General features: G+C 41.5%; 1 protein-coding gene across 5 annotated transcripts in view; it reads right to left on the bottom strand.

Moving 5' to 3' along the window:
• The window catches only part of CACNA2D1 (calcium voltage-gated channel auxiliary subunit alpha2delta 1), a 737,376-nt gene that overhangs the window by 565,495 nt on the left and 145,096 nt on the right, over nucleotides 1–26,785 (bottom strand). For all 5 annotated transcript variants that reach the window (XM_075857358.1, XM_075857356.1, XM_075857359.1 and 2 more), the window contains exon 3: nucleotides 8,049–8,165. In XM_075857358.1, the coding sequence (XP_075713473.1) occupies nucleotides 8,049–8,165 (117 nt within the window). The remainder of the gene's footprint in view (nucleotides 1–8,048; nucleotides 8,166–26,785) is intronic.

Below are 26,785 nucleotides of genomic sequence, written 5' to 3' on the forward strand. Positions count from 1 at the left end.
AGGGAATAACTATATCCCAATACCAGATTTATGTCAGTTCTAACAGTCAGTGGCTAGTGATAAAACTTCAGAAAAGCTGAAATGTCAATTCATAAGGTAACAGTAATGGCTTATTGCATAGTATTAAATGTTATTTGCAAATCGACCTTCAACAGTTGCGAAACTGACAACTGTATTAGCTAAATGCTGTGGATTTTCTTATTAAAGGACATGTACTGTAACAAAGATACAATAAGGATTTCGTTTTTATCCTTTATTGATTAATTTATAGAAGATACAACACTCTCTTATAGCTGCCTTGTCAATAGAGAGTAGACATGGCCAATGGATTGGGCAGGTAAACAGAGCCTGCCCCCCAGCAAATGTTGTTCACTCTGTTGTTTCCGTATCCCCCATCCGCATGCTCAGCCATCGATCCATGCAACCTTCCCCAATACGGAAGAAATGGGGGATGGTGGTCACAAATTTTAACAATCGGTAGGGTCATAGCAGCCGGACAGCAACTGATCTAAAGTGTAGTTTCTATGGAGTATACAAACCATTATTGTTATCAGGAGGCAGCAGAATAAATGATGAGGACCATTTTTCTAATATATCGGATAGGACAATGAACCATTATAGCCTTGTAAAGTATATTAGAAAAAAAATGCCCCAGATGATTTACACTGCATGGTAATACTAGGTACATTTTACGTTGGATAGACTAAAGCACCACTAAAAGATGAATTAACCCTTACTTTTTCAATCTGAAAGACATAGAATAATTACAATAATGACCATGTATCAGCCAAGTAGACCCTTTATCAAGTGAGTATATTCTGATTCAATAAGGCAATGGATAATTCGTTTACCTTTCTTTGGTTCCTTAGTCTGTGCACTTAGCAGGAATTACTTAGGAGGACAGAGTTGAAGCGTCTATCCAAGCGGTACCAGCTATGTAAATGGCGATTCCTTTTGTATATACTGACAATTGGAGCCCCGCACATTACTGTTATTTTGCCTGTTTATACAACCCCAGAATTATAAATATTTTATCAGTGCAGAGAAAGTAGGAAAATATATTTTCTGATGAGTAATGTAAATATATGCGGGAACATGTAGCAAAATAAATGCATACAAAGTTGCCCAGATTTTTACTTTGACACTCTTGGAAAAGTGTCAGAAAGGAAGGAGTTTATGTGATCTATTATTTACATAATAGTTCAGAGTAGAATTGGTTTGTGTGTTTTGTGCATTACATTCTGCCCATTATTTAGTATCTTCAGGGAAGAGCTGCAAATAGCAATCGTAAACACAGCCAACGGGGCACAGAATTCGTCCTGATATAAAAGGTCATTTTACATCACCGGAATAATTACTTTAGTAATAACCATTCTTTGTGTTGATGAAGTAGTCAGAGTTCTTACTAACCCAACAGGGTAGAAAGCAAATGTATTTAGCATAGATGTCATGCAAAATGTTAATAGTTTATCAAATATTGTTGAAAATTATTAAAAATGAGAAATAAAATGTGTAGTGAAGTCATTGGGGATGCTATCATTCATAAACTGTGCTCTTTTTGGTTGCAACATTAACATACAGAGCTGTACGGTCCTATTAAATTCAGCAGCCGGAAAATGTGCTATTTCACATTACTGCTAACAGGCTTCAAACCTGATGCAAAAGAAGGTCAGCAATGACTTAACAACCCCTTGCCGCTTACAAGTCACAGTCTCTCATTTGAGAAAAAAAAAAAAATAGATTGGCTCAGAGCCAGCTTCTAATTTTCCTCTGACTCTCACCCATGATCTCTTGCACATTGCTCGCTCTAAATTTACTACAAGAATCCCAATGTACTTTCTTAATGAAGCATTAATCCGTCACAAGTTGCATTCAGCCGCTGCTCTCGAATTACCACCTGCTTGCGTAGTACATTCGGCTTCTATATTGTCAGCTGACAAATACAATTGTGACAGATCGCTGCTAGAGGACAGTGCCAGCTGTAAGCATCCCATATTAAAAAACGTGGTAACTATATGTGTATCTATGTGTGAGTAATATTTATGAATATGTGGATAATGTCTATAAATATGTATGTAATATGTATATAATACATGTGTTGAATAATTCCGAACCCTTAAACGGGACATTATGTTGCCTTGCTGTATATATGCCTGTTTTATCCTGCTTTCACCCCTGGTTGGAATTCTAAAAGAGGAAAGGCCTGTTTGGCCTACTGCACTATGGTAACCGGTCCGGCCTGTGTACTTAGCTGTGCTGCTTATGTTTATTGCACTGTAACGTTGTGATCATTTATTTTGCACAGGTGTTTGACAGTTGACTTACTGATTTGGTCTAAATTGTTTGGCGCCGATATGTACGGGCTCGCCGCCATCTTTGCTAAATTAAAGCTGCGCCATAACAGCGTAAGGACGTTGCAGCGGGGCTACGATGCATGCCGATACCGGGGGAGTTGCTTGTTTTATAAAGCAGCTGTGTTCCCACCAAGCCACATTTGGGTGGAAAAGAGGGAACTTGGCTGTGACAGAGAGAGCTGCTGAAGAGCAAGAGCTACTTTTTGAGAATTGTGGAAGCAACAGCACTTAGTAGGGCTGAGTCTGTGCTCCTGGAGCCGGTTACGTGTGACAGGCAGGAGCCTTCCCACATGTACAGCATGCCGTAAATACAGTGCAGTCACTTGCAGCCTTTGAGGCCGGAAATTGCCGGACCAACCCCTGTATCAAGGATGGGCGCCCTTGACTGTCTGTGACAAAGTGTAAAAAAGCCAACTATCATCTGCCTGCCTGAGCAGGGTCTAAGAACTGTGCCTCTCATATTGAGACTTGTTGTTTTTCCTGCTGTGGCCTGTTGTGCCATGAACACCAGTCTAGTGAATTTGAGTTGCAAAAATGTTTGTTTCTTTGTACAATCTTTGCCGCAAAACAGGGTGGCGCCATCCCAGGCCCCACCCTTACAAGCAAATAAATATTTGTGTGTTGTGTATGCAATGTGTATGTAATATGTATGTATATGTGTGTAGTGTTTATAAATATATATGTGTGTAATGGTTGCATGATTTAGCACATCACACAACGCACAAGTCCACTCAAGAGGAAATAAAATAGTTTTACGTAACATGATTGTTGTACACTTTGTATAAGATAACATAATAGTCATCTGACAGTCCTGGTAACCTTGGATAAGTCATATTATCTAATGGAATTCAATAGACCAAAATTAGATTGTTGTAATGTGTAAGGTCTTGGAAATAAAAAAAACACATTGTAAGCATGCGTTGCTGATTACAATGTTAGAACTATGTAATCATGTAGGGTAAAGGTAATTGTAAATGTAAAACACTAAATAAAAAAGTAGAAAAGCATGAAAATCTAAGGAAAACAGTGCAAAAGGAGCAAATCCTGATATTCAGATAAGGGAACTTGTAGGCCTGGGTCCCAATGCAAAATCTGTAACAGGGCACCCTACTATGTGCCCCCTCAAGCACCAGGGCCCTGGTGCGACTACTACCACTGACAGAGTAGCCGCGGTGAAACCAATTGAGCAATTCAGATAAGACAAGAATATTATAAAGGAACTCGTCAGCAGTTTTGAAGTCTCAAAACTGCTGACAGAATGATATAGGGGAGGGGAAGTGCATTTTAAACGTACCTTTTTTCTCGGTCATGCTAGTTGCAATGTTTAACCCCTTCCCCCTGCTTGCATTCTGGGCCCTAATGACCAAGCCATTTTTTACGTTTTTCCATCACCACATTCGAAGAGCTATAACTTTTTTATTTTTGCGTCGACATAGCTGTCTAAGGTCTTGTTTTTTGCGGGACAAGTTGTATTTTTTAATAGCACCAATTTGGGGTACATATAATTTATTGATTAACTTTTATTAACTTTTTTTGGGGGGATAGAAGAAAACCTGACATTTCGCCACTCTGGTTTGCGTCCTAAATCTACGCCGTTTATACCATGTGGTATAAATAACACAATAACTTTATTCAACAGGTTGCTATGATTGCAAAGATACCAAATTTGTATATATTTTGTATGTTTTACTACTTACACAGTAACAACGCTTTTTTTTCAAAATTATTTGTTTTTGTGTCTCCATATTTGAAGAGCCATAACTTTTTTACTGTTCCGCCGATGAAGTTGTATGAGGGCTTTTTTTTTTGCGGGACAACTTGTAGTTTTTATTGCTACCATTTTAGAGTAAATGCGACTTTTTGATCACTTTTTATCACATTTTTTTAATGTCAGGATTCACAGAAAACAGCAATTTTTCCATTGGTTTTTAATTTATTTTTTACAGCGTTCACCGTGCGGGTTAAATAATGTAATAGCTTTATAGTCTGGGTCGTTACGGACGCGGCGATACCAAATATGTGTAATTGTTTTGCTTCATTGTGTTTTTTTTTCAATAGTAAAGCATTTTGTAAGGGGAAAAAGTGGGTTTTCATTTTTTTTTTTTTCACATTTTTTTAAATGAACTTTATTCAACTTTTTTTCACTTTTATACTAGTCCCACTAGGGGACTTTACTATGCGATCATCCGTTCACTTTTATAATACACTGCAATACTTTTGTTACTTTTGTATTGCAGTGTATTACTGCCTGTCTGTTTAAAACGGATAGGCATCTGCTAGGACATGCCTCTGGCATAGCCTAGCAGGCATTCACTACAGGCAGACCTGGAGGCATTTATTAGGCCTCCGGCTGCCATCAGACACAGACACTCGGCGATCGTATCGCCGGGTGTCGGTGGGATAGAGAGGGACCTCCCTCCCTCTCTCCAAAACACCTCAGATGTGGCGCACGCTATTGAGCGCCGCATCTGAGGGGTTAAACGGGTGAGGTCGATACTAATATCGATCTCACACGTTCGAGCAGGGATGCCCCCAGTCCTCAGCTACATCTGGCAGCTGAGAGCAGGGAGATTTAACGGCTCCCTGCTCTGTTTACTTATTCTGATGCAGCGCTGTGAGGCTATTGCATCAGAATGAAGCCCACTAATGACCGCCGTAAAAAGGCTTATCGGCGGTCATTATGGCGTTAATTCCCACTGGCGCGACGATCGCAAGTGCCACCGAAGTGGAACATGATGTGCAAGTGCTCCTGCAAGCCTTGCCCCTCTGTCTGACTGACGGCTCTAGAAGTCTCCTGATTGGCCGCTAGAGCAGTCACTCAGAGGAGAGAATGGCACTTGGGAACGCCGCATCGGGGGAATCAAAAAATATAAGGTTAAAATGCCTTTCCCCTCCCCTATATCACCCTGTCAGGAGTTTTGAGGCCTCAAAACTGCTGACAGGTTCTCATAAAGAAAATGACAAAAATGCAATTCTTTTAATATACAAGCACACTAGTACAGTATACTTAAGATGGACCTTTGTTTTATAGATTCTGGTAAATTAATAATCTGGTGTAAGTGCTCAATTGGCGTAGGTTAACAAAGGACAAAAAAAAAAACACAGGATTGGAGTGATGTCACTTAGTACTATCCACGTATGCTTACTCTCCACTGGAAACACGCCACCGACAGGGCCTTCTCTATTTAACTTTTGGAAAACCACAAACTACCTGGCGGATTACTACACATCAAATGGATATCGCACTGCTAATCAAAGTGGGAACCAAACTGGAGCGCACAGAGGAGAAGTTACGAAGTCCGTGCAGGCAGCCTATCCTGATATCATCATATAGGTTAGTTCCCCGCAGCCGCTATTTGTACACTTCTAGCCTTACCTCTTGGAGTGTTAATTACGCATGCCATTTAAATATCAGAATTTATATGTTGGAAATTCACAAAAGCAGCATGGTAAAGGTGAAGTAGCATAGGCTTAAATAGCACAGATGGCATTTGTAAATTATTTGTAAGTTCTCTCATTTTTGCGGTTGGTAGATATCTGCAATCTATTTGAGACTATTTGTCAAATAGTCTCAGAGTGGTTAGTAGCAGCGCAGATGTTTATCGAATTGTAAATTGTACAAAGAAAACTGCTGCATTTGAAACAAACCGTTCTGGAAAACATTCCTAAAATGGTTTCTATATCCAAATCTGTGGTACCGTATGTAAAAGATTTTCCTATTCAGTTTATTCCGTTTTGACATTACATTTTTACCCTACTCAAGTCAGTGAGGAAAGATCTACACAAAAATACCTCACCAACAACAGCATTCTGTGACTAAAATCAGTAAAAACACACAAAAAACTAATTCCTGCTCACAAACATTGCAAGTCTTGCCATTAAATAAAAAAAAAAAAAAGAAAGTGTGATGCTGGTCTCATAGTCTTAACGTGATTGCGAATCCTAAAGAGTGGCACAACTGCACCACTGTATTAGTTCATGAAATATGTCTATATAAAAAAAAACTCTGCTCCTCATAATAACCCAACAATAAAGTCATCATAGATTAAAAATCTGTCACAATTAGCAGCTATTTCTAAATATTTTAGATTTTTACTGTATGTAAATCACTATGCCTTTTTTTTTTATTTAACCCCTTAATGACCGGGCCATTTTGCACGTTAATGACCAAGGATTATTTTTTGTTTTTTCATGATCGCATTCCAAGAGTCGTAACTTTTTTTTTATTCCGTCGACATAGGGCTTGCTTTTTGCGGGACGAGGTGTATTTTGTAATTGTACCATTTTTAGATGCTTATAATATATTGATTAACTTTTATTAGCTTTATTTTAGGAGAGAATTGAAAATAAGCAGCTATTCCAGCATTAATTTTCACGTTATAAATTTACGCCGTTTACTATGCAGCGTAAATAACATGTTCACTTTATTCTATGGGTCAGCACGATTACGGGGATACCAAATATGTAAGGGTTTTATATGTTTTCCTACGTTTGCACAATAAAAAGCTTTTTAGAAAAAAATTACTTGTTTTTGAATCGCCGCATTAAAAGAGCAGTCATTTTTTTATTTTTCCGTCAGTGTGGCCGTATGTGGGCTTGATTTTTGCGGGCCAATGTGTAGTTTTCATTAGTACTATTTTGGGGTACATAGGACTTATAGATTAACTTTTATTTAATTTTTTTATAGGGGGAATGGGAGAAAAGAGAGAATTTTGCTGTTGTCTTTTGCGTTTTTTTGGACGCCGTTCATCCGGCGGTTTAATTAATGTGTTCATTTTATTGTTCAAGTTGTTATGATCGCGGGGATACCATATATGTGTATGTGTTATTTGTTTTGACACTTTTACTAAATAAAACCTCTTTTTGGGCAAAAAAAGTAGTTTTATTTGATTTTGACTGTAATTTTTTTTTTTTCACAAACTTTATTTAACTGCTTTACATTTTTTTTTTTTAGTTCCGCCAGGGGACTTCACTATGCGATCTGCCGATCACATATATAATGCTTTGGTATACTCAGTATACCAAAGCATTATTGCCTGTCAGGGTAAAACTGACAGGCAATCTATTAGGCCATGCCTCCGGCATCGCCTAACAGGCATTTGCTGAAGGCAGACCTGGGGGTCTTTGTTAGGCCCCCGGCTGCCATGGAAACCCGACGGCGACCCGCGATTTCTTTGCGGGGGTGCCGATCGGGTGACAGAGGGAGCTCCCTCCCCCTGTCAAACACATTAGATGTCGCTGTCAACAGTAAGTAGATGCCTAATACAGACAAAAGAGCGCTCACCTGTTTCTGTCTGTTCCATAAAGTTTGAGGGAGGCAGCAGTGGGGCCCTCATGAGGTCATACAATTATCACCTATCCTGTGAATAGGTGATAAGTGTATATGGCGGGAAACCCCTTTAATACTCATTGTGGGGATATGCACTTGTATATACAATCCAATGGAACAACTCCTGCATAACATATATTAAAAATAAAAAATATTCACAATGTACAAATAAAATAATGTTACAATTATTTAAAGTAAATAAGGAACATATGCTGAGGAATTCCTAAATATATAGGTTTTAAAATTTAAAGATGTAAAGAGGTACAAGTGATTTTGTTGTTTCCCATCCAAATACGATTAATAAAGTCAATGCTGCAATTTCCTTTAACATTTAAAATATCCAAATACATTTTCAACTGACTCACCACAAGTGCTTTGGATCGGTTTCTTAGAAGTCTTTCTATATTGGTTGCAGCGCTTTCCACCAGTTGCCGTGCATTATTGGCCTCCACCGTGTACAAATTTTTGTTTTTCAAGTAAATCTAAAGTAAAAATAACAATATAGGTAATTAAAATCACAATATTTTAGGATTTGCTCTGATTTTATCGTTTCAGCACAGTTAAGTTTTATTCTTCTTAGAGTCAAATAAAAAAGCCACATATGAACATATCCATAGAAGAAACTTTACTAAATCCCTATGGAACCACAACATATGAAGAATAAACTTCCAGTCAACTCTGAAACGTAATTAAGAAATATAATTAGGAAAATATAATTCTCCAACCATTTAAATGACATAAGCATTGTTATTAAAAATGTTATTCTTCATTCTTCCTATATATGAGGTGAGATTAAATGTAAATTAAACATTTTGAATCTTTTTTTCTATTTTCTTCATATAATCTTAACAAAACTAAATAATCTCGCTATTTCAAACAGAGATGGAGGAAATGTTAGGCCTCATGCACACATCCTTCTCCATTTTCATGTCTGTTTAAAACGGATCCGTGTATCCGTTGTGACATCGGTGTGGTTTCCGTTGTCACTCCGCGTCCGTTCCGTTGTTCCATTTTAAACGGATGCTGTGCTTCCGTTCGTCTTCCGTTTTAAATGGCCTGTTAAAATCCATCTTGTGTGTTGAGGGAACAAGCAGCAGGACTAGACAAACGGATTAGGTGGGTGCACGTCTCCTGTGTCACAGTCCAATGACCCTTCAATGTAGAGAAAAGTGGAAAATGAGGCACCACCTTTTCTCTCCATCTTGTGTGCTGAATGCAGGGAACTTTGGCACGCCCTGCTGTTGCTTAGCAACAGAGCCGTGAAAAATGGACGGCACACGGATGCCGTCCGTGTGCAGTCTGTTTTTTTGACGGACCCATAGACTTCAATGGTCCCCACGGTCACTGAACGATGGACAATAGTAGGACATGCACTACTTTTGACAGAATGGACGAACAAAACCGTGAAAACAACGGAAGTGTGCATGACCCCATAGAAATGTATGTAAAGAAGTAAAGAAGGGAGGAAACCTCCAGCTCACCAGTTTGATGCGTCTCCAGACTCTCCGCTCGGATCCCAGCTACGGCTGGCGGTATGCAATAGAAAAATAGAAGAAATGATCCAGCGCTGAGTCGTACTTTGAGTTTAAAAAGGAAACAGTATTCCCACCTTTATTGGGGTGTTGAAATTAAAATTGAAGGGAGACGCAGTCCCAAGACCTGTGTAGATAGTAGGCAGTTTGCCCTGGCCTGGGCAAACCGCCTACTATCTACACAGGTCTTGGGACTGCGTCTCCCTTCAATTTTAATTTCAACACCCCAATAAAGGTGGGAATACTGTTTCCTTTTTAAACTCAAAGTACGACTCAGCGCTGGATCATTTCTTCTATTTTTCTTTAAAAAAAAACAGATAGCACCCTTAAGAAAATAACTGAAGTGGGCATGAGGCCTTACTGACTGGCGTCTAGACTTTAATCCCAATCTACAGAACACATCACATGTGTTCTTTGCACTTCAAGCCCAATGTACCTTGCCATTTTTCTCTATCATATTCTGCTCTTCAAAACACAAATGCAAGAAAACCAGTCAAGAATAATAATATAACCATTGTCTAAAAGATATTAACCCCTTAGCGCACCTTGACGTAACTGTACGTTGAGGTGAGCAGTAAGTTCGTGCAGTTACGTCTGTGCTTTGACAGTTAACCGCCGTGCGGCGCTACACCGCAGCGGCGGTTAACTGCGCAGGGTGTCTGCCCTGCATTCCCCGTTGACGATCAGCGGCCCATCGCCGCTGATTTCGGCAGTTAACCCCTTAATTGCGGCATCCGATTTTGAACACCACAATTAAGGTGTTTAGCGCCGATCGGCAGCCCCCACGTGAAATCACGGGGGCTGGCGATGGTACCCATGGCAACCGGACGCCGAACAATTGTTTCCGGGCTGCCATGTACAGAAGCCTATGAGGACCAGCCGGAGGGTGGTCGTCGTAGGCTTCCTGTCAGTGTGACTGTGACGTCACACTGACAGTTGGAATGCATTACACTATGTGTGTAGTGTAATGTATTCCAGCAGCGATCAGAGCTGCAAGTCTAAGAGTCCCCTAGTGGGACAAGTGAAAAAAGTAAAAAAAGGAATAAAAATGTTTTAAAAAAAGTGTAAAAATCAAAGTTATAAGTGATATAAACAAGAACTGCTTTTTTTTCCCTATAATAAGTCTTTTATTATAGTAAAAAAATTAACATTTAAAAAAAAGTACACATATTTGGTATCACTGCATTCGTAATGACCCCAACTATAAAACTAGAATATTATTTTTCCCGCACGGTGAACACCGCTAAAAAAATAAACTAAAAACAATGCCAGAATCACTATTTTTTGGTCACCACCCCTCCCAAAATATGCAATAAAAAGTGATCAAAAAGTCGCATGTACGCCAAAATAGTACCGATACAAACTACAACCCGTCCCGCAAAAAACAAGCCCTTACACAGCTTTTTTTGACTGAAAAATAAAAAAGTTATGGCTCTCAGAATATGGTGACACAGAAAATAATTTATTTTCTAAATAAGTGATTTTATTGCGCAAACGCTGCAAAACATAAAAAAACCTATATACATATGGTATCGCCGTAATCGTACCGACCCGCAGAATAAAGTATAATGGTCATTTATAGCCCAGGGTAAACGCCGTCAAAAATAAATGAAAATCATTGTCAGAATTTATGGTTTTTGGTCACCTGGCTTGCCGAAAAATGGCACAACAAGTGATCAACAAAATCGCACATACCCCAAAATGGTACCAATGAAAATTACAGATTGTCCCGCAACAAATAAGCCCTCACGCAGCTCCGGTGGTGAAAAAATAAAAAAAGTTCCGGCTCCCAGATTATGGCGATGCAAAATGTGCAGAGCGTTCCAAAAGCGGATAGGATCGGGTGCAATTTATAAGTGCGACACAGGCCACATATCTGTGGATTATTATTTATTTACCCCATTATTATACCCTCTTATTATGCCCTGATGTACTCTGCCCAGCCTACATGTGCCCCCACATTATAAACTGAAATACCAGCAAAACGCCAGAGCTACTACCAAGCAAAATATGCGCTCCAAAAGCCAAATGGCGTCCCTCCCTTCTGAGCCCTACAGCATGCCCAAACAGCCTTTTACGTCCACCGATATGGCATCGCCATACCCGGGAGAACCCGGTTAATATTTTATGTGGTATTTGTGGCACAAACTGGGCACAACATATAGTGCACTAAAATGGCACATCAGTGGAAAATTTTAATTTTCACTCTGCACCATCCACTGCGCATTAAACACTTTGCGCACTATGACTTAATAGCATGTCGTGGTGTGGGGGGTGATATATGGAGCGTCTCACGCGCTGAGCTGCGCCAAACGCTGCGGGTGTCAGCTATGTATTACAGCTGATACCCGGGACTAACGGACAGAAACAGCGATCACGCTGTTACAGGAGCCTGTAAAAATCACAATATACTGCAATACATTAGTATTGCAGTGTATTCTACCAGTGATCTAACGATTGCTGGTTCAAGTCTCCTATGGGGACTAATAAAATATGTAAAAACAAAAGTAAATCGTTATTATTAGTGGAAAAATGTAATAAATATTTAAAGTCCAAAAAGAAACCCTTTTCACATTTTTTCTCTAAAGTAATGTAAAAAAATAAAAAATACACAAAATTGGTATCGCTGCGTCTGTAAAAGTCCAAGCTATTACAATATACCATTATTTAACTAACACGGTGAAGGCCGTGAAAAATAAAGAATTTTAAACGGCAAAATCTCAGTTTTTTGGTCACCTTGGCTCTACCAAAAAATTTAATTAAAAGTACTCAAAAAGTCTTATGTACCAAAAAATGGTACCAATAAAAACTACAGCTCGTCCCGCACAAAATAAGCCCTCACACCACTCTATTGACGGAAAAATAAAAAAGTTGTGGCTCTCGGAAAGCGGGGAGGAAAAACGAAAAAGAAAAAAGAAAAACATGGATCAATTCGGAAAGGGTTAATTACTTTCTAATGAAAAAACATTTATGACCACATGTGAGGTATAGCCGTACTCGGGAGAAATTGCTTTACAAATGTTGGGGTGCATTTTCTCCTTTATCCTTTGTGAAATTGAAAAAATTCACAATTTTATTGGAAATAATTACTTTCTAATGAAAAAACATTTATGACCACATGTGGTGTATAGCCGTACTCGGGAGAAATTGCTTTACAAATGTTGGGGTGATTTTCTCCTTTATCCTTTGTGAAATTGAAAAAATTCACAATTTTATTGGAAATAATGTTGATATTAATTTTCACAGCCTAATTCTAATAAATTCTGCAAAAGACGTGTGGGGCCTAAATGCTCACTATACCCCTAGATAGATTCCTTAAGTGGTGTAGTTTCCCAAATGGGGTTACTTTTGGGGGGCTTCCACTGTTTCGGTCTCTCAGTGGCTTTGCAAATTCGACATGACACCCAAAAACTATTCCAGCTAAATTTGTGCTCCAAAAGCCAAATAGCGCTCCTTCCCTTCTAAGCCCCGGTGTGGGTCCAAACAGCAGTTTATTACCACATGTGGGGTATTTACGGAATCAGGAGAGCTTGTTTTACAAATGTTGGGGTGCTTTTTCTCCTTTATTCTTTAAAAATGTCTAAGTTCTTACAGAAAAAAAAGTAGATTTTTACCTTTACAGACTAATTCCAATGAATTCAGCAAAACAACTGTGGGGTCAAAATGCAAACTTTACCCCTAGAAAAATTCCTTGAGGGGTGTAGTTTCCAAAATGGGGTCACTATTGGGGGGTTTCCACGGTTTTCATCCCTCCAGTGCATTGCAAACGCGACACGGCACTGAAAACTATTCCAGCAAAATCAGAAATCCAAAATCCAAATGGTGCTCCTTCCCTTCTGAGGCCTGCTGTGGGTCCAAACAGCAGTTTATTACCACATATGGGGTATTGCAATAATCGGAAGAAATTGCTTTACATATCTTGGGGTGTTTTTTCTACTTTATTCCTTGTAAAAATTTAAAATTTCTACGTTTTTTCACAAAAAAAGTAGATTTTCATCTTCATATACTAATTCAAATAAATTTAGCAAAACAACTGTGGGTTCAAAATGCTAACTATAGCCATAGATAAATTCCTTGAGGGGTATAGTTTCCAAAATGGGGACACTTTTGGGGGGTCTTTACTGTTTTGGTACCACAAGACCTATTCAAACCTGACATGGTGCCTAAAATATATTCTAAAAAAAGGGGGCCCCAAAATCCACTAGGTGCTTCTTTGCTTCTGAGGCCTGTGTTTCAGTCCATTACCGCACCAGGACCACATGTGGGATATTTCTAAAAACGGCAGAATCTGGGCAATAAATATTGAGTTGCACTTCTTGGGTAAAACCTTGAGTGGTACAGAAAAAATGTATTCCAAATGAATTTTCGAGGAAAAAAAATGAAATTTGTAAATTTCACCTCTACAGTGTTTTAATTCCTCTGAAACGCCTAAAGGGTTAAAACACTTTCTGAATGCTGTTTTGAATACTTTGATGGGTGCAGTTTTCAAAATGAGGTGACTTCCGGGGACTTTCTAATATATAGGGCCCTCAAAGCCACTTCAGAACTGAGCTGGTCCCTGAAAAAATAGCCTTTTGAAATTTTCTTGAAAATGCGAGAAATTGCAGCTAAAGTTCTAAGCCTTGTAACGTCCTAGAAAAATAAAACCACGTTCAAAAAACGATGCAAACATAAAGTAGACATATAGGAAATGTTAACTAGTAAATATTTTGTGTGGTATTACTATCTGTTTTACAATCAGATACATTACAATTGGGGGGGCGCATGCGCGCAGCTGAACATGGTGGACGCGTTCTAGCCAGGCTCCGCACCTCGTGAAGGCATCCCAGCATATATATCGCTAACAGCAGACATCGAGACCCATAAAAGTTAGGAGAAGTACCTTAGATGCCCGGGCATCCACCTATGGCCAGAGGAAGCGGCAGACGGGGTAAGCAAACCCAGGCTCAGAGGTCCGTGGCAGACATGCTGATGGCGGCGCCGAACATGGCGGTGCAAGGCCTGCTGCAGCAGCAGCAGGAGACACAGATACAGCCCAGCACATTGTTGTTATCACAGGACTATCCTGTGCTCCTGCGGGAGCATGGCAGTGCACCACCATCGCAGGCACAGGAGGATTTACAGGCAGAGGGCCCGATCCCAGACCTGGGACTGCCGCAGCCAGCGCCCGTTCACGTGCCACAGCACTCGCCCATGCCACCGGCCATTACTTCCGGATTGACAGAGGACGCCATCTTTTCCTGCATATCAAGAGCTATGCAAGCTCAGATGGGGGAAATAAGCTCCAAGATCGCCGCTGTACACCAAGATCTACATAAAGTGGGGGCTCATATGCAGGCTATTGAAACCAAAATGACCTCCATCACTGCAAGAGTTAATCAGAATACCAGATTTATGGAGGACCTGCAGGAGCAATTGGAGGAGGCGAACACCAGAATTGAGGACCTGGAAAACAGATCCCGACGCTATAATTTCAGGATCAGAGGGGTCCCGGAATCTCAGACGGAGGTACCGGCGGTGGTTCGTATGCTACTCACTAGCTTGATACCTGATATATCGGAATCACATATGGAAATTGACCAGGCCCATAGAGCATTGACGGCCATGAGGTGGGATGGACTTCCCAGAGATATTATAGTGAAACTCCACTATTACTCGATTAAGGAGAAAGTGATGGAAAGAGCTAGGAAGCTTCCGGTGATCACCATTTGTAATACAGTGGTGCAGATATTTGCTGATCTGGCTCCCCAAACCATTCAAAAAAGGCGGATGCTTCGTCCTATCTTGCAGACCCTCAAACACCATGCTATCCCATACCGGTGGGCATTCCCATTTCGTCTCCTTTTCATGCGCAATAACAGGCAATATGGCTTCTCTACGCAACAGGAAGGAGAGGATCTGCTGAGGGACTTACATATTCTACCACCCCAGGATAAGTCCAGCTCCCCCTGACTCCCTATACAGGATCCCCCGTTGTCACCAATATGGCGCACCCAAGGAGGCCGTCCAGAGGCGCCTCGGGAACAGAGGGTGGACTCTCGTCGGCAACAATTGCATCCTCCATGACGGATAGAGGGTCGAATATAGAAGCAGTTATTTTCTTTTTCTTTATTCTTCATATCGGCCGGAGATGTCTTCAAACAACACTGATGTTGAGTTTCAGCCTGATACCGCCAGTTGCAGTTCTCAGCGGACTGGGAGCCGTGGCTCCATACGTTGGGGTAGTTATGGGGATTTTTTGATTCCCACTTATAGTAATGAAAGTTTGTTTATAAGCTGGCCCGAACAAGGCGAGGAAGGTTCTTGATGTGTCAAGGTCGCAGTGAGTTGGTATCCCGGTTACAGATATGTTCGTTTAAAAATGTGAAGTTTGCTTTACCTTATTATTAACATGTGAATGCCTATTACGCTCAGGGATGATATAGGTTAAGGGGTTGAATGTCTGGGTATATATTTACGGAAATGCTGTGCCTTCACGACGGTCTGCTGCCCCCTTTTCGCAGTCTTTTCTTGCCTGCCTAGTCGGTAGACTATGTTCGGTACTATTGATATTTTGTGTCTGTCCTATTTTTGTTCTGTCTCTTACTCCCTTCCCTTTCCCTTCTTTCCGATTTTTGACTTTTGTCTCTATGGCTGGATCCCAATCAGCACATGGTTCTACCTCCTGATCTATGATGGCGGTCCTGGAATCTGCTAAGACCTATAGTTTACTCACACAGAATGTGCAGGGCCTTAATTCCCGATCAAGCGTCGAAAAGCTTTCTTGTACTATAAATCCTCTCATGTTGATATACTATTTCTACAGGAAACGCATTTCTCTACCTCCTCTGCTCCATCGTACTTTCATAGACACTACTCACAAAATTTTTTGGCTAGTGCCTCTACTAAGCACAGGGGAATGGGCATATGGCTGTCTCGGTCGGTCACGTTTACATCTCACAAAACGATCTCTGATCCGGATGGCAGGTACATCTTGGTCACGGGTCTGTTACACGAATCTCCAATAACCTTTATTAACTACTATGCCCCGAACTCCAATCAACCGGCGTTCTTCCAAGGCATGTGGCGCAAGCTCCACTCATCGATAGAGGGCCCGATAATTATGGGTGGGGACTCTAATATCGCCTTGGACGCGTCCATGGATAAATCCCACGCATCCAGGGTGCGACTTATTCCTCCTACGTCAACCAGCATACAAGTAGCACGTTTCTTCCATTCGGTGGATGTCATAGATGTCTGGCGGGATTTTAATCCCACAGCAAGGGATTATACTTATTTCTCCTCAGCCCATAATATTCACACCCGCATTGATCATGTTATGTTGTCAACTAGCTTACTCCCTAAGGTCACGGACGCTAGGATTTTGGCTACACCCTGGTCTGATCATGACCCGATTGTGGTTCGGCTGTCAGATTTACGTGGGAGACCGCCTATCTCCTCTTGGAGATTGAATGAGTCACTACTATCGGATCAGGAGATAGTTAAAGAAATCCAAAGGGAATTGGACACATATTTCCTACTTAATAAGGCACCAGACACCTCAATTATGTCCAATTGGGCGGCTCACAAAGCAGTGATTAGGGGAAAATTCATTCAGATAGCCTCGCGTAATAAGAAACGGTCGAAAGAAGTACTGGCGTTAAAGGAAAGGAAGTTTGCGGATCTGTCCAAGCAATTTAAAACAGACCCTTCGGCAGATATTAAAGCAAAATTAGCGGAAGCTAGAACAGAATTAAATTTATGTCTGACAAGCTGGGCGGAAAAAAGCCTGCGATGGTCAAAACATAAGTTTTTTTCACAAGGGGACAAACCGGGAACATTACTCTCCAGACGCCTCACACCCCGATTTAACACCTCAACACCACCGAAATTGCGCTTGGCGGATGGATGTTTATCACAGAACCCCAAAAAAGTTTTAAAGGCCTTTCAGGATTTTTATTCAGCTTTGTACTCGGCACCACCTCAGTTTGATAAAAATAAGGCTAAGGTCTTGCTGGAAACAACATTCCCTACTAAACTTTCCCAAGGGGATAGAGAAACACTGGATGCTGAATTTAGCTTGGAAGAGGTATTGGATGTTATTAAAAATATGAAGGCTCACAAAGCCCCGGGGCCAGATGGGTTTTCCTCAGGTTATTACAAACACTTTAGGGAGGTCTTGGCCCCGCACATGGTTGAACTGTTCAATGCTTATCGGGAGGGTAATAACTTGCCTCCTTTTTCGAATTTAGCTTACATACATCTCATTCCCAAGCCTCATAAGGATCATACAGATCAGGCCAATTACCGCCCGATATCCCTTCTCGATGTGGATCTTAAGATTATGACAAAAATTCTGGCGGTTAGATTGAATTCGTTCCTCGCCACATATATACATAAGGACCAGGCAGGATTTATACCCTTCCGCCAGGCGGAGTACCAGACGAGACGGGCTGTGGACATTATTTCAGCAGTCCGCTCGGGGTGGGATGGTACTTTCGGACGTCAAAGTATGTTATTAAGCCTTGACCTTCAGAAAGCCTTTGACTCGCTATCCTGGGAATATTTTTTTTATGTCCTTGAAAGGATGGGCTTTGGTTCCGGCTTTTTGTCTATTCTTAAGATCTTATACTGTCTCCCTACAGCAAAAATAAACTCTAGGGGATTTATGTCGGGAGCCTTTCCAATATGCAGAGGAACGCGACAGGGATGCCCGCTATCGCCTTCCCTGTTTGCGCTGGCTATTGAGCCGCTGGCCAATCTCATACGAAATTCTCCCGACATTAGGGGAGTGAAGGTGGGAGGAGTAGAACATAAATGTGCATTGTTTGCGGATGACATTCTGCTTTTCATATCGACACCTCTCACATCCTTGCCGAATCTCTTTCATATTCTTGATCATTTTGGCAAGCTGTCTGGGCTTAAGGTCAACCACTACAAGTCGGTGGCAATGAATCTTACATTGCCAATTGGGGTAGTAAAGCTCCTAAAACTTAACATTGATTTTCATTGGGATGCACGTAGATTGACGTATTTAGGTATTAAATTGACATCCACCATAGAGTCCCTCTACAAGGACAACTTCTCTCCACTTTTTCAACAAATAGCTACAGATCTCAATAGATGGTCCCCTCTTAATCTCTCATGGTTTGGTCGCCTTGCCTCCATCAAAATGACGATTTTGCCCAGATTGCTCTACTATTTTCGCACGCTCCCTATCGTGGTCCCTCAGAAGGCGCTTAGACAAATCCAAGGGCTCATTGTGTCGTTTATTTGGGGTTCTAAGAGACCGAGAATACAGAGACAAACATTATTTACCCCTAAAACTGCGGGGGGTCTGGGGGTTCCCAATATCCAACATTACTACCATGCAGCACGTCTGGCGCAGCTTACAGATATGTATGTGAGACCATACTGCCCCCAGTGGACGCAAATTGAAACGGCCGCATGTACCCGTTTCCCGCTGGAAACGCTACTGTAGATGGAGTCGTCGGACAGACCTCCGGTTCTCTCCCCTGTGCTTTCTCAGAAGTTACAGCTGTGGGACTCGCTTAGAAAGAGATTCCATATTAAATCACCTCATAATCCGCTTATGACTATCACGGGTAATTCTGCCTTTCCTCCGGGTCTGCGTAGAATGGAATTCCGGTGGTGGCTCAATAAGGGGTTTTACAGGATTAAGGACTTCTTTATAGGGGGGACATTAGAACTTTGGATTACTTTAAGGACTCACACTCGATGCCCCCATCGGAGCATTTTAGATACATCCAGATACACCATTTCTTGTTGGACTGGAAATCCAGGCAGGGGGACATCAGTACATTGACCACTTTTGAAAGGCTGTGCTGGCTCTCTGGCCTACGACGTAAAATATCCACGATATATTCCGATCTGGTTACTCCGGAAGGTAAACTCCCTTACATGACTCGATGGGAACACGATTTAGGTACGGGGGTGGAATTGGAGCAGTGGCGGGAGATGGCATGTATGACCTCGAAACTATCTATCAATACATCCTTGGTGGAAGCGGGTTATAAGGTATTAATGAGATGGTATATGGTCCCCACTCGTATAGCTCGATTTAATCCATCTGTGGATATTCACTGCTTTAGGCAATGTGGCGCGGAGGGCACGCTAATGCATATTCTATGGGAGTGCCCAGTGGTTGCGCCTTTTGGAACCAGGTATACCAGCTTATTGACACAGTGATCCAAGTCAAACCCCGCAATGATGTGATTACGGCACTGCTATGCGGTCCTATTCCGGAGGTTCGGGCCCCCGCACGTAAATTTCTCCGATATGTGTTCCTGGCAGCTAAAATAACTATTGCTAGGGCATGGCGAGCACCTACGTTGTCTATGGATATGTTGATCGCTAAGATCTCATGGATAATGGTCAATGACCGCCTAACACATCTGCTGGCTGGTACATTCGACAAATTTGATGCCATTTGGGACCCATGGAGGAATCGCACACTTTCGTGAATACATAGAGATGGTTACGAAACCCTTCTACCCTACACCTTTCCTTCCCCCCCTCCCTATCCTTCGTTTGGTTATTGTTTTTTTTTTTTTCTTTTTTCTCTCTTTTCTCTCTCCCATAGAGGCCACGTTATGGTACTCTATAAAGCAATGTGATGTCAAGGATAGTTACCTATGTTAGCAATGAATACATTTATATACTCTATATTTTGCAAGAGTTTTGACATCATGACGGATATGTAATGTGAGATTTATTGGAGGCCATGTTGGTCTAATACTTTGTTTAATTGTATTACTGAAATGCAAAAGCTGAGACTCTGCAAGTCTGTGTTATTACTATATTATTATTTTACAAAACTGTTTAATAAAAAACTATTGAAAACAGATACATTACAATTTAGAAAAATGCAGATTTTTGCAAATTTTCTCTAAATTTTGGTGTTTTTGACAAATAAATATTGAATTTAACGACAAAATTTTTTCAGTATCATAAAGTACAACATGTCACGAGAAAACAATCTCAGAATCGCTTGGATAGGCAAAAGTATTCCGGAGTTATTACCACATAAAGTGACACGTCAGATTTGCAAAAATCGGCTGTGTCCACAAGGCCAAAACAGGCTTAGACACTAAGGGGTTAAAATGATTCCTTCTGTAATCTGACTGCTTATATCACATTTCTCGTGGTGTCAAAACATTAAGTACAATCTTAGGAGACATTGGCCTTCAAAAGTGTTCAGTGCTATCTCCTTTGTAACAATCAATAGGAATATTTATGAACATATTAGAGGGGATCATTAAATGAAAATGTGTTTCTTTAATTATACAGTATATTAAAGAAGTTGGGGATACTGATATATACATGCACACACATATGCATTTAAACAGGTTATCCCAACATAAAAAGTGATGGCATACAATAGGCTATGCCTTCATGCTTATGGTGGTCCGACCACTGGGACCTATACCAATCACCCGAACAAAGGGACAGTAGCCAATTCAGCTTTTTCAACGCACAGTCAAGTTAACGGGGCTGTGTTGCAATTCCCTGCACATCAGGTGGAGATACGCGCCACTCTCCAGGGTAAAGCTGTTGAGGACCTATAGCACTTAATTAGCTATCTAGTGCTGCAGCCCCATTGTTTTGAGGATCATCTGGAAGTGAGAACATATGCCATCACATCTAATAGTAGGAGAACCCCTTTCAATAAGTTACAGGCAGTAAATAATGATTATAGTAAAATGTTTCAGAATTTACATTACTCATACTATATGAAGAGCCCGTTATGCATTACCATAGAAACAAACAATCCTTGTATCAATGAAAGTAGTAAAACGGTAGAATTGTGACAAGTATCAATCATTCAGCTAACTGTATAATGAGAATAGAGGCTATACAATTCTTTCACAGCGCCTCAACTTGTGATGTTCCATGCAACCAAAATGAATGCAACTAAACGTTATGTAAGTTATTGATTGCATCCCATGAGCTGCAGTCAGCCACATAAAGTGTTAATTGTGTTTTACGTTATCCAGGAATATACGGTTGTGTACAGTGGCGTAACTATTGCTATAGCAGCCGTAGCGGCTGCTACGGGGCCCGCAGCATGAGGGGGCCCGTGCCACCCACCGGCACGGGCCCCCCCTCCCATGGCCGGAGGCTGCGCTAGCAGCTGCTATGGCTGCTACAGCGCGACGCCACTGAAGGGGTTGTTCCTACAAAAGACATGCATCCCCTAACCACAGGATAGGGGATACATGTGGGATCACTGGGACGCCCAACGATAAGGAGAACGGGGGACCGAAAGTCCCTCGAAGTACTCCATGACAAACCTCGGACTTCCGGGGTCTGTCGGCAGCTCCATTGAAATGACTTGTGCACAGGTCACGCTTGTGTGCATGCGTGACAAGCGCTCCTTTCATTTTTATTGAATTGCGCAGACCCTGGAAGTCTGAGGTTTGTCATGGAGAACTTCGGGGGAATTTCGGTCCCCAGTTCTCCCTATCGCTGCCAGCGATCACACATGTATCCCCTATCCTGTGGATAGGGGATACATCTCTTTTGTAGGACAAACTATAGGCCATTTTTTTTGGGGGGTGGGGGGGATGTATAGCGTAATCTACAGGCGGGGCTGTATGCTGTTATCTACAGGGGGCTGTTTGGTGTTATCTACAGGGGGGCTGTATAGCGTAATCTACAGGGGGGTCTGTATAGCGTAATCTACAGGGGGGTCTGTATAGCGTAATCTACAGGGGGGTCAGTATAGCGTAATCTACAGGGGGGTCTGTATAGCGTAATCTACAGGGGAGTCTGTATGGCGTAATCTACAGGGGGGTCTGTATAGCGTAATCTACAGGGGGGTCTGTATAGCGTAATCTACAGGGGGGTCTGTATAGCGTAATCTACAGGGGGGTCTGTATAGCGTAATCTACAGGGGGGTCTGTATAGCGTAATCTACAGGGGGGTCTGTATAGCGTAATCTACAGGGGGGTCTGTATGCCGTTATCTACAGGGGGTTGTATGGCGCTATCTACAGTGGGCTGTATGGTGCTATCTATAGGGGGCGCTGTGTGGCGGAATCTATAGGGAGGCACTATCTACAAGGGGGGTTGTGTGATACCCAGGGGAGGGGGGTCCCCACTCAAAAGTTTGCTATGGGGCCCAGTCTTTCCTAGTTATGCCCCTGGTTATGTAACATTGACCCGAAGATAGACATCACCAAACCACTGGTCATACCTGGCATTACATGCTGTGGCGCCTAGTGCTATAAACGATTAATTACTTTCCGTTACTAAATTCATTTGTTAAATTAGCTTTTAGATTCTACTGATTAATGGGCATACAGTGAACTCTTAAAAGAAAGGCTATTTGTCACTGAAAAGCTTTTACAGTAACATAAACACACCTCATAACATGAAGGCCCCCAGGTCTCCCATATTGGTCCTCCTATTAAGCCCTGCCAAAGAAAGGGCTAAATAGGAGGATGCTTAAAGCACAATACATCAGGTATTGCATTGGATTGTGCAAGCGATCTAACAATCGCATGTTCAAGTCCCCTAAAAAAACAAAAAAGTAAAAATCTGTTACATACTTTTTAGGAATACAAGAAAAAAATTATTAAAAGTTAAAAATAAAAAAAATCTTATTTTTCCCCTAAAGTAATAGAAACAATAAAAAAGGAGAAAAAATTTGATCTCACCATGTACATAAAAGCCCAAACTATTACAACATAACGTTATTTAGAATTGTTTTTTGGCCACCTTAACTTACCAAAAAAAATGAAAAAGTGACGCAAGAAGGGGTGTTGTATGGACACTAAAAAAAATTACAGCTCGCCCCGCAAATAAGCCATACACCGCTTCATCAATGAAAAAAAAAAGTTATGGGGATATGGCGGCACAAAACTAATTTTGTTTTAACAAATTGGTTTTATTCTGTAAATGATGAAAAAAAAACTATATAAATTTAGTATCTGCTGCTAATCGGATTAATCCACACAAGAAGGTTAACAAGTAATTTTTACCCCTCGGTGAACAGCGTAAAAACAAAACTGGAAGGAATTGCTGGTTGTTGTTTTTTTACATTCGACCCCACATAATGCTTTTAAAATGTTTCCCAGTACATTATATGGTGCAATAAATATTGCCATTAAAAACGATAACTCGTCTTATAAAAAAAAAGCTATCATACAGCAATTTCGATAGAAAAATTAAAAAAAGTTATGGATTATGAAATGTGGGGAAGAAAAAACAAAATTTAGAAAAATGAAAAGTGGGAGCGGGTTAAAGGCCTTTGCATTGAATTTTGTTGTCGTGCATTTACATCTTTAACCCGTTAGTGACCGCGAATACGCCTTTTCACGGCGTTCACCAACGGGCTTTATTCTGATGCATACGCCTTTTCACGGCGCTGCATCAGAATAAATCTGTGGCACTGGGAGCAGTTAAAGCCCCCTGTTCTCAGCTACCGGAGCTAGCTGAGAACTTGGGGCATCACTGCTCGAGCGGGCGGATCAAAATCTGCCCGTTTAACCCCTTAGATACGGTGCTCAATAGCGAGTGCTGCATCTAAGTGGTTTTGGAGAGACGGAGCTCCCGCTCTCACCCCACTGGCACCCTGCTATGAGATCACAGTGTGCCAGTGTCTTCTATGGCAGCCGGGGGGCTAATAAAGGCCCCCACGTCTACCTGTAGTGGATGCCTGTTAGGCCCATGCCTCTGGCATGGCCTAGCAGATGCCTGTCCGTTGTAAATGGAAAGGCAGTAATATACTGCAATACAGAACTATTGCAGTGTATTATAAAAGTGATCGGATGATCGCATAGTGAAGTCCCCTAGTGGGACTAGTAAAAAAGTTTTAAAAAAAGTTTAACCCGTTAGTGACCGCCAATACGCCTTTTCACGGCGGCCACTAACGGGCTTTATTCTGATGCATATGCCTTTTTACGGCACTGCTCTGCCGGGTGAGATCGATATCAGTATCAATCTCACCCGTTTAACCCTTCAGGTGCGGTGCTCAATAGCGTGCACCGCATCGGAGTGGTTTTTGGAGAGAGGGAGGGAGCTCCCTCTCATCCCACTGACACCCGGCGATAAGATCGCCGAGTGTCTGTGTCTCCAATGGCAGCCGGGGGCCTAATAAAGGCCCCCAGGTCTGCCTGTAGCGAATGCCTGCTAGATCATGCCGCAGGCATGACCTAGCAGATGCCTGTCCGTGTTAAACGGACAGGCAGTAATACACTGCAATACAAAAGTATTGCAGTGTATTATAATAGCGATCGGATGATCGCATATTAAAGTCCCCTAGTGGGACTAGTAAAAAAAATGTGAAAAAAAAGTTTAATAAAGTTAATGAAAAAAAAATTTGAAAAAAAAATTAAAAACCCACATTTTCCCCTTACAAAATGCTTTACTATTAAAAAAACAAAATAAAGTTAAAAAAAAATTACAGATATTTGGTATCGCCGCGTCCGTAACGACCCCGACTATAAAGCTATTAAATTACTTAACCCGCACGGTGAACGCCATAAAAAATGAAATAAAAAACGACGGAAAAATTGCTGTTTTCTGTGAATCCTGACTTTAAAAAAATGTCATTAAAAAGTGATAAAAAAGTCGCATCTACTCCAAAACGGTACCAATAAAAACGACATGTCTTCCAGCAAAAAAAAGCCATCATACAACTGCATCGGCGAAAAAAACGTTACGGCTCTTCTAATATGGAGACACAAAACCAAATAATTTTGAAAAAAAAGTGTTTTCACTGTGTAAAAGTAGTAAAACATACAAAAACTATACAAATTTGGTATCGTTGTAATCGTAACAACCCACTGAATAAAATTATTTGTGTTATTTATACCACACGGTAAACGGCGTAGATTTAGGGCGCAAAAAAGAGTGGCGAAATTTCAGATTTTTTTTCTATTCCCCCCCAAAAAAGTTAATAAAAATTAATCAATAAATAATATGTACCCCAAAATGGTGCTATTAAAAAATACAACTTGTCCCGCAAAAAACAAGACCTTATGTTGACGCAAAAATAAAAAAGTTATAGCTCTTGGAATGTGACGATGGAAAAACGTAAAAAATAGCTTTGTCATTAAGGTCTAAAATAGGCTGGTCACTAAGGGGTTAACACAGTTATTAATAAATAAGTGAAAAAAAAACCACACTTTTTCCCCTTGCAAAATGCTTTATTATGAAAAAAAAAGTAAAAAAGGTACACATATTTGGTATCGCCACGTCCGTAACGACCCCAACTATAAAGCTATTATGTTATTTAACCCACTCGGTGAACGCTGTAAAAAATAAAATAAAAAATAATGGCATATTGCTGTTTTCTGTTTATCCTGCCTTTAAAAAAATGTGATAAAAAGTGATCAAAAAGTCGCATGTACTGATAGAAACTACAAGTCGTCCCGCAAAAAAAAAAAAGCCCTCATACACCTGCATCGGCGGAAAAAAAATAAAAAGTTATGGCTATTCAAGTATGGAGACACAAAAACACATGATTTTGAAAAAAAAGTGTTTTTACGGTGTAAGGGCAGATTCACACGAGCGTTGCGTTTTTGCGCGCGCAAACAACGCGGCGTTTTGCGAGCGCAAAAACCATTTGACAGCTGCGTGTGTCATGCGTGTCTGATGCGCGGCTGCGTGATTTTCGCGCAGCCGCCATCATAGAGATGAGGCTTGTCGACGCCCGTCACTGTCCAAGGTGCTGAAAGAGCTAACTCTTTCAGCACCCTCGACAGTGAATGCCGAACACAACAGCGAAAAACCTGTAAAAAAAAAAGATAAAGTTCCTACTTACCGAGAACTTCCCGGCCGTTGCCTTGGTGACGCGTCCTTGGTGACGCGTCCTTGGTGACGCGCCTCTCTTGACATCGGGCCCCACCTCCCTGGATGACGCGGCAGTCCAAGTGACCGCTGCAGCCTGTGATTGGCTGCAGCCTGTGCTTGGCCTGTGATTGGCTGGAGCTGTCACTTGAACTGAAGTGTCATCCCGGGAGGTCGGACTGCAGGAAGGAGACAGGAGTAATCGGTAAGTTAGAACTTCGGTTTTTTTTACAGGTTCATGTATTTTGGGATCGCAAGTCACTGTCCATGGTGCTGAAACAGTTTAACTCTTTCAGCACCATGCACAGTGAATCTCTCCCGACGTCGCGGACCGGAATTTTTTTTGCCGGGTTCGGCCAAACCCGGTGAAGTTTGCCTCGGTTGTTGGGGTTCGCTCCTCGCAAAGACACTCCGTTTGGATGCTTGGAAACAGAAAAGCACGTAGTGCTTTTCTGTTTCCATTCATCCTTTTGACAGCTGTTGCGCAAACACGCAGTTCGCACGGAAGAGCTTCCGTGCGACCTGCCTGGTTTTCACGCACCCATTGACTTCAATGGGTGCGTGATGCGTGATGCGTGAGTTATTGAACCTGTCGCGTATTTTGCGCAGCGAACAAACGCTGCGCAAAATACACGGACTGTGTGTACTGCCCCATAGACTTCTATAGGGCATTGCGTGCCGCGCGAAAACCACGCGGTCTACACACTGCCAAATCACGCTCGTGTGAATCCCCCCTAAAAGTAGTAAAACATAAGAAACATATAAATTTGGTAT

This window comes from Rhinoderma darwinii, chromosome 3 (assembly GCF_050947455.1).
Source record: "Rhinoderma darwinii isolate aRhiDar2 chromosome 3, aRhiDar2.hap1, whole genome shotgun sequence".
Classification (NCBI taxonomy): domain Eukaryota; kingdom Metazoa; phylum Chordata; class Amphibia; order Anura; family Rhinodermatidae; genus Rhinoderma; species Rhinoderma darwinii.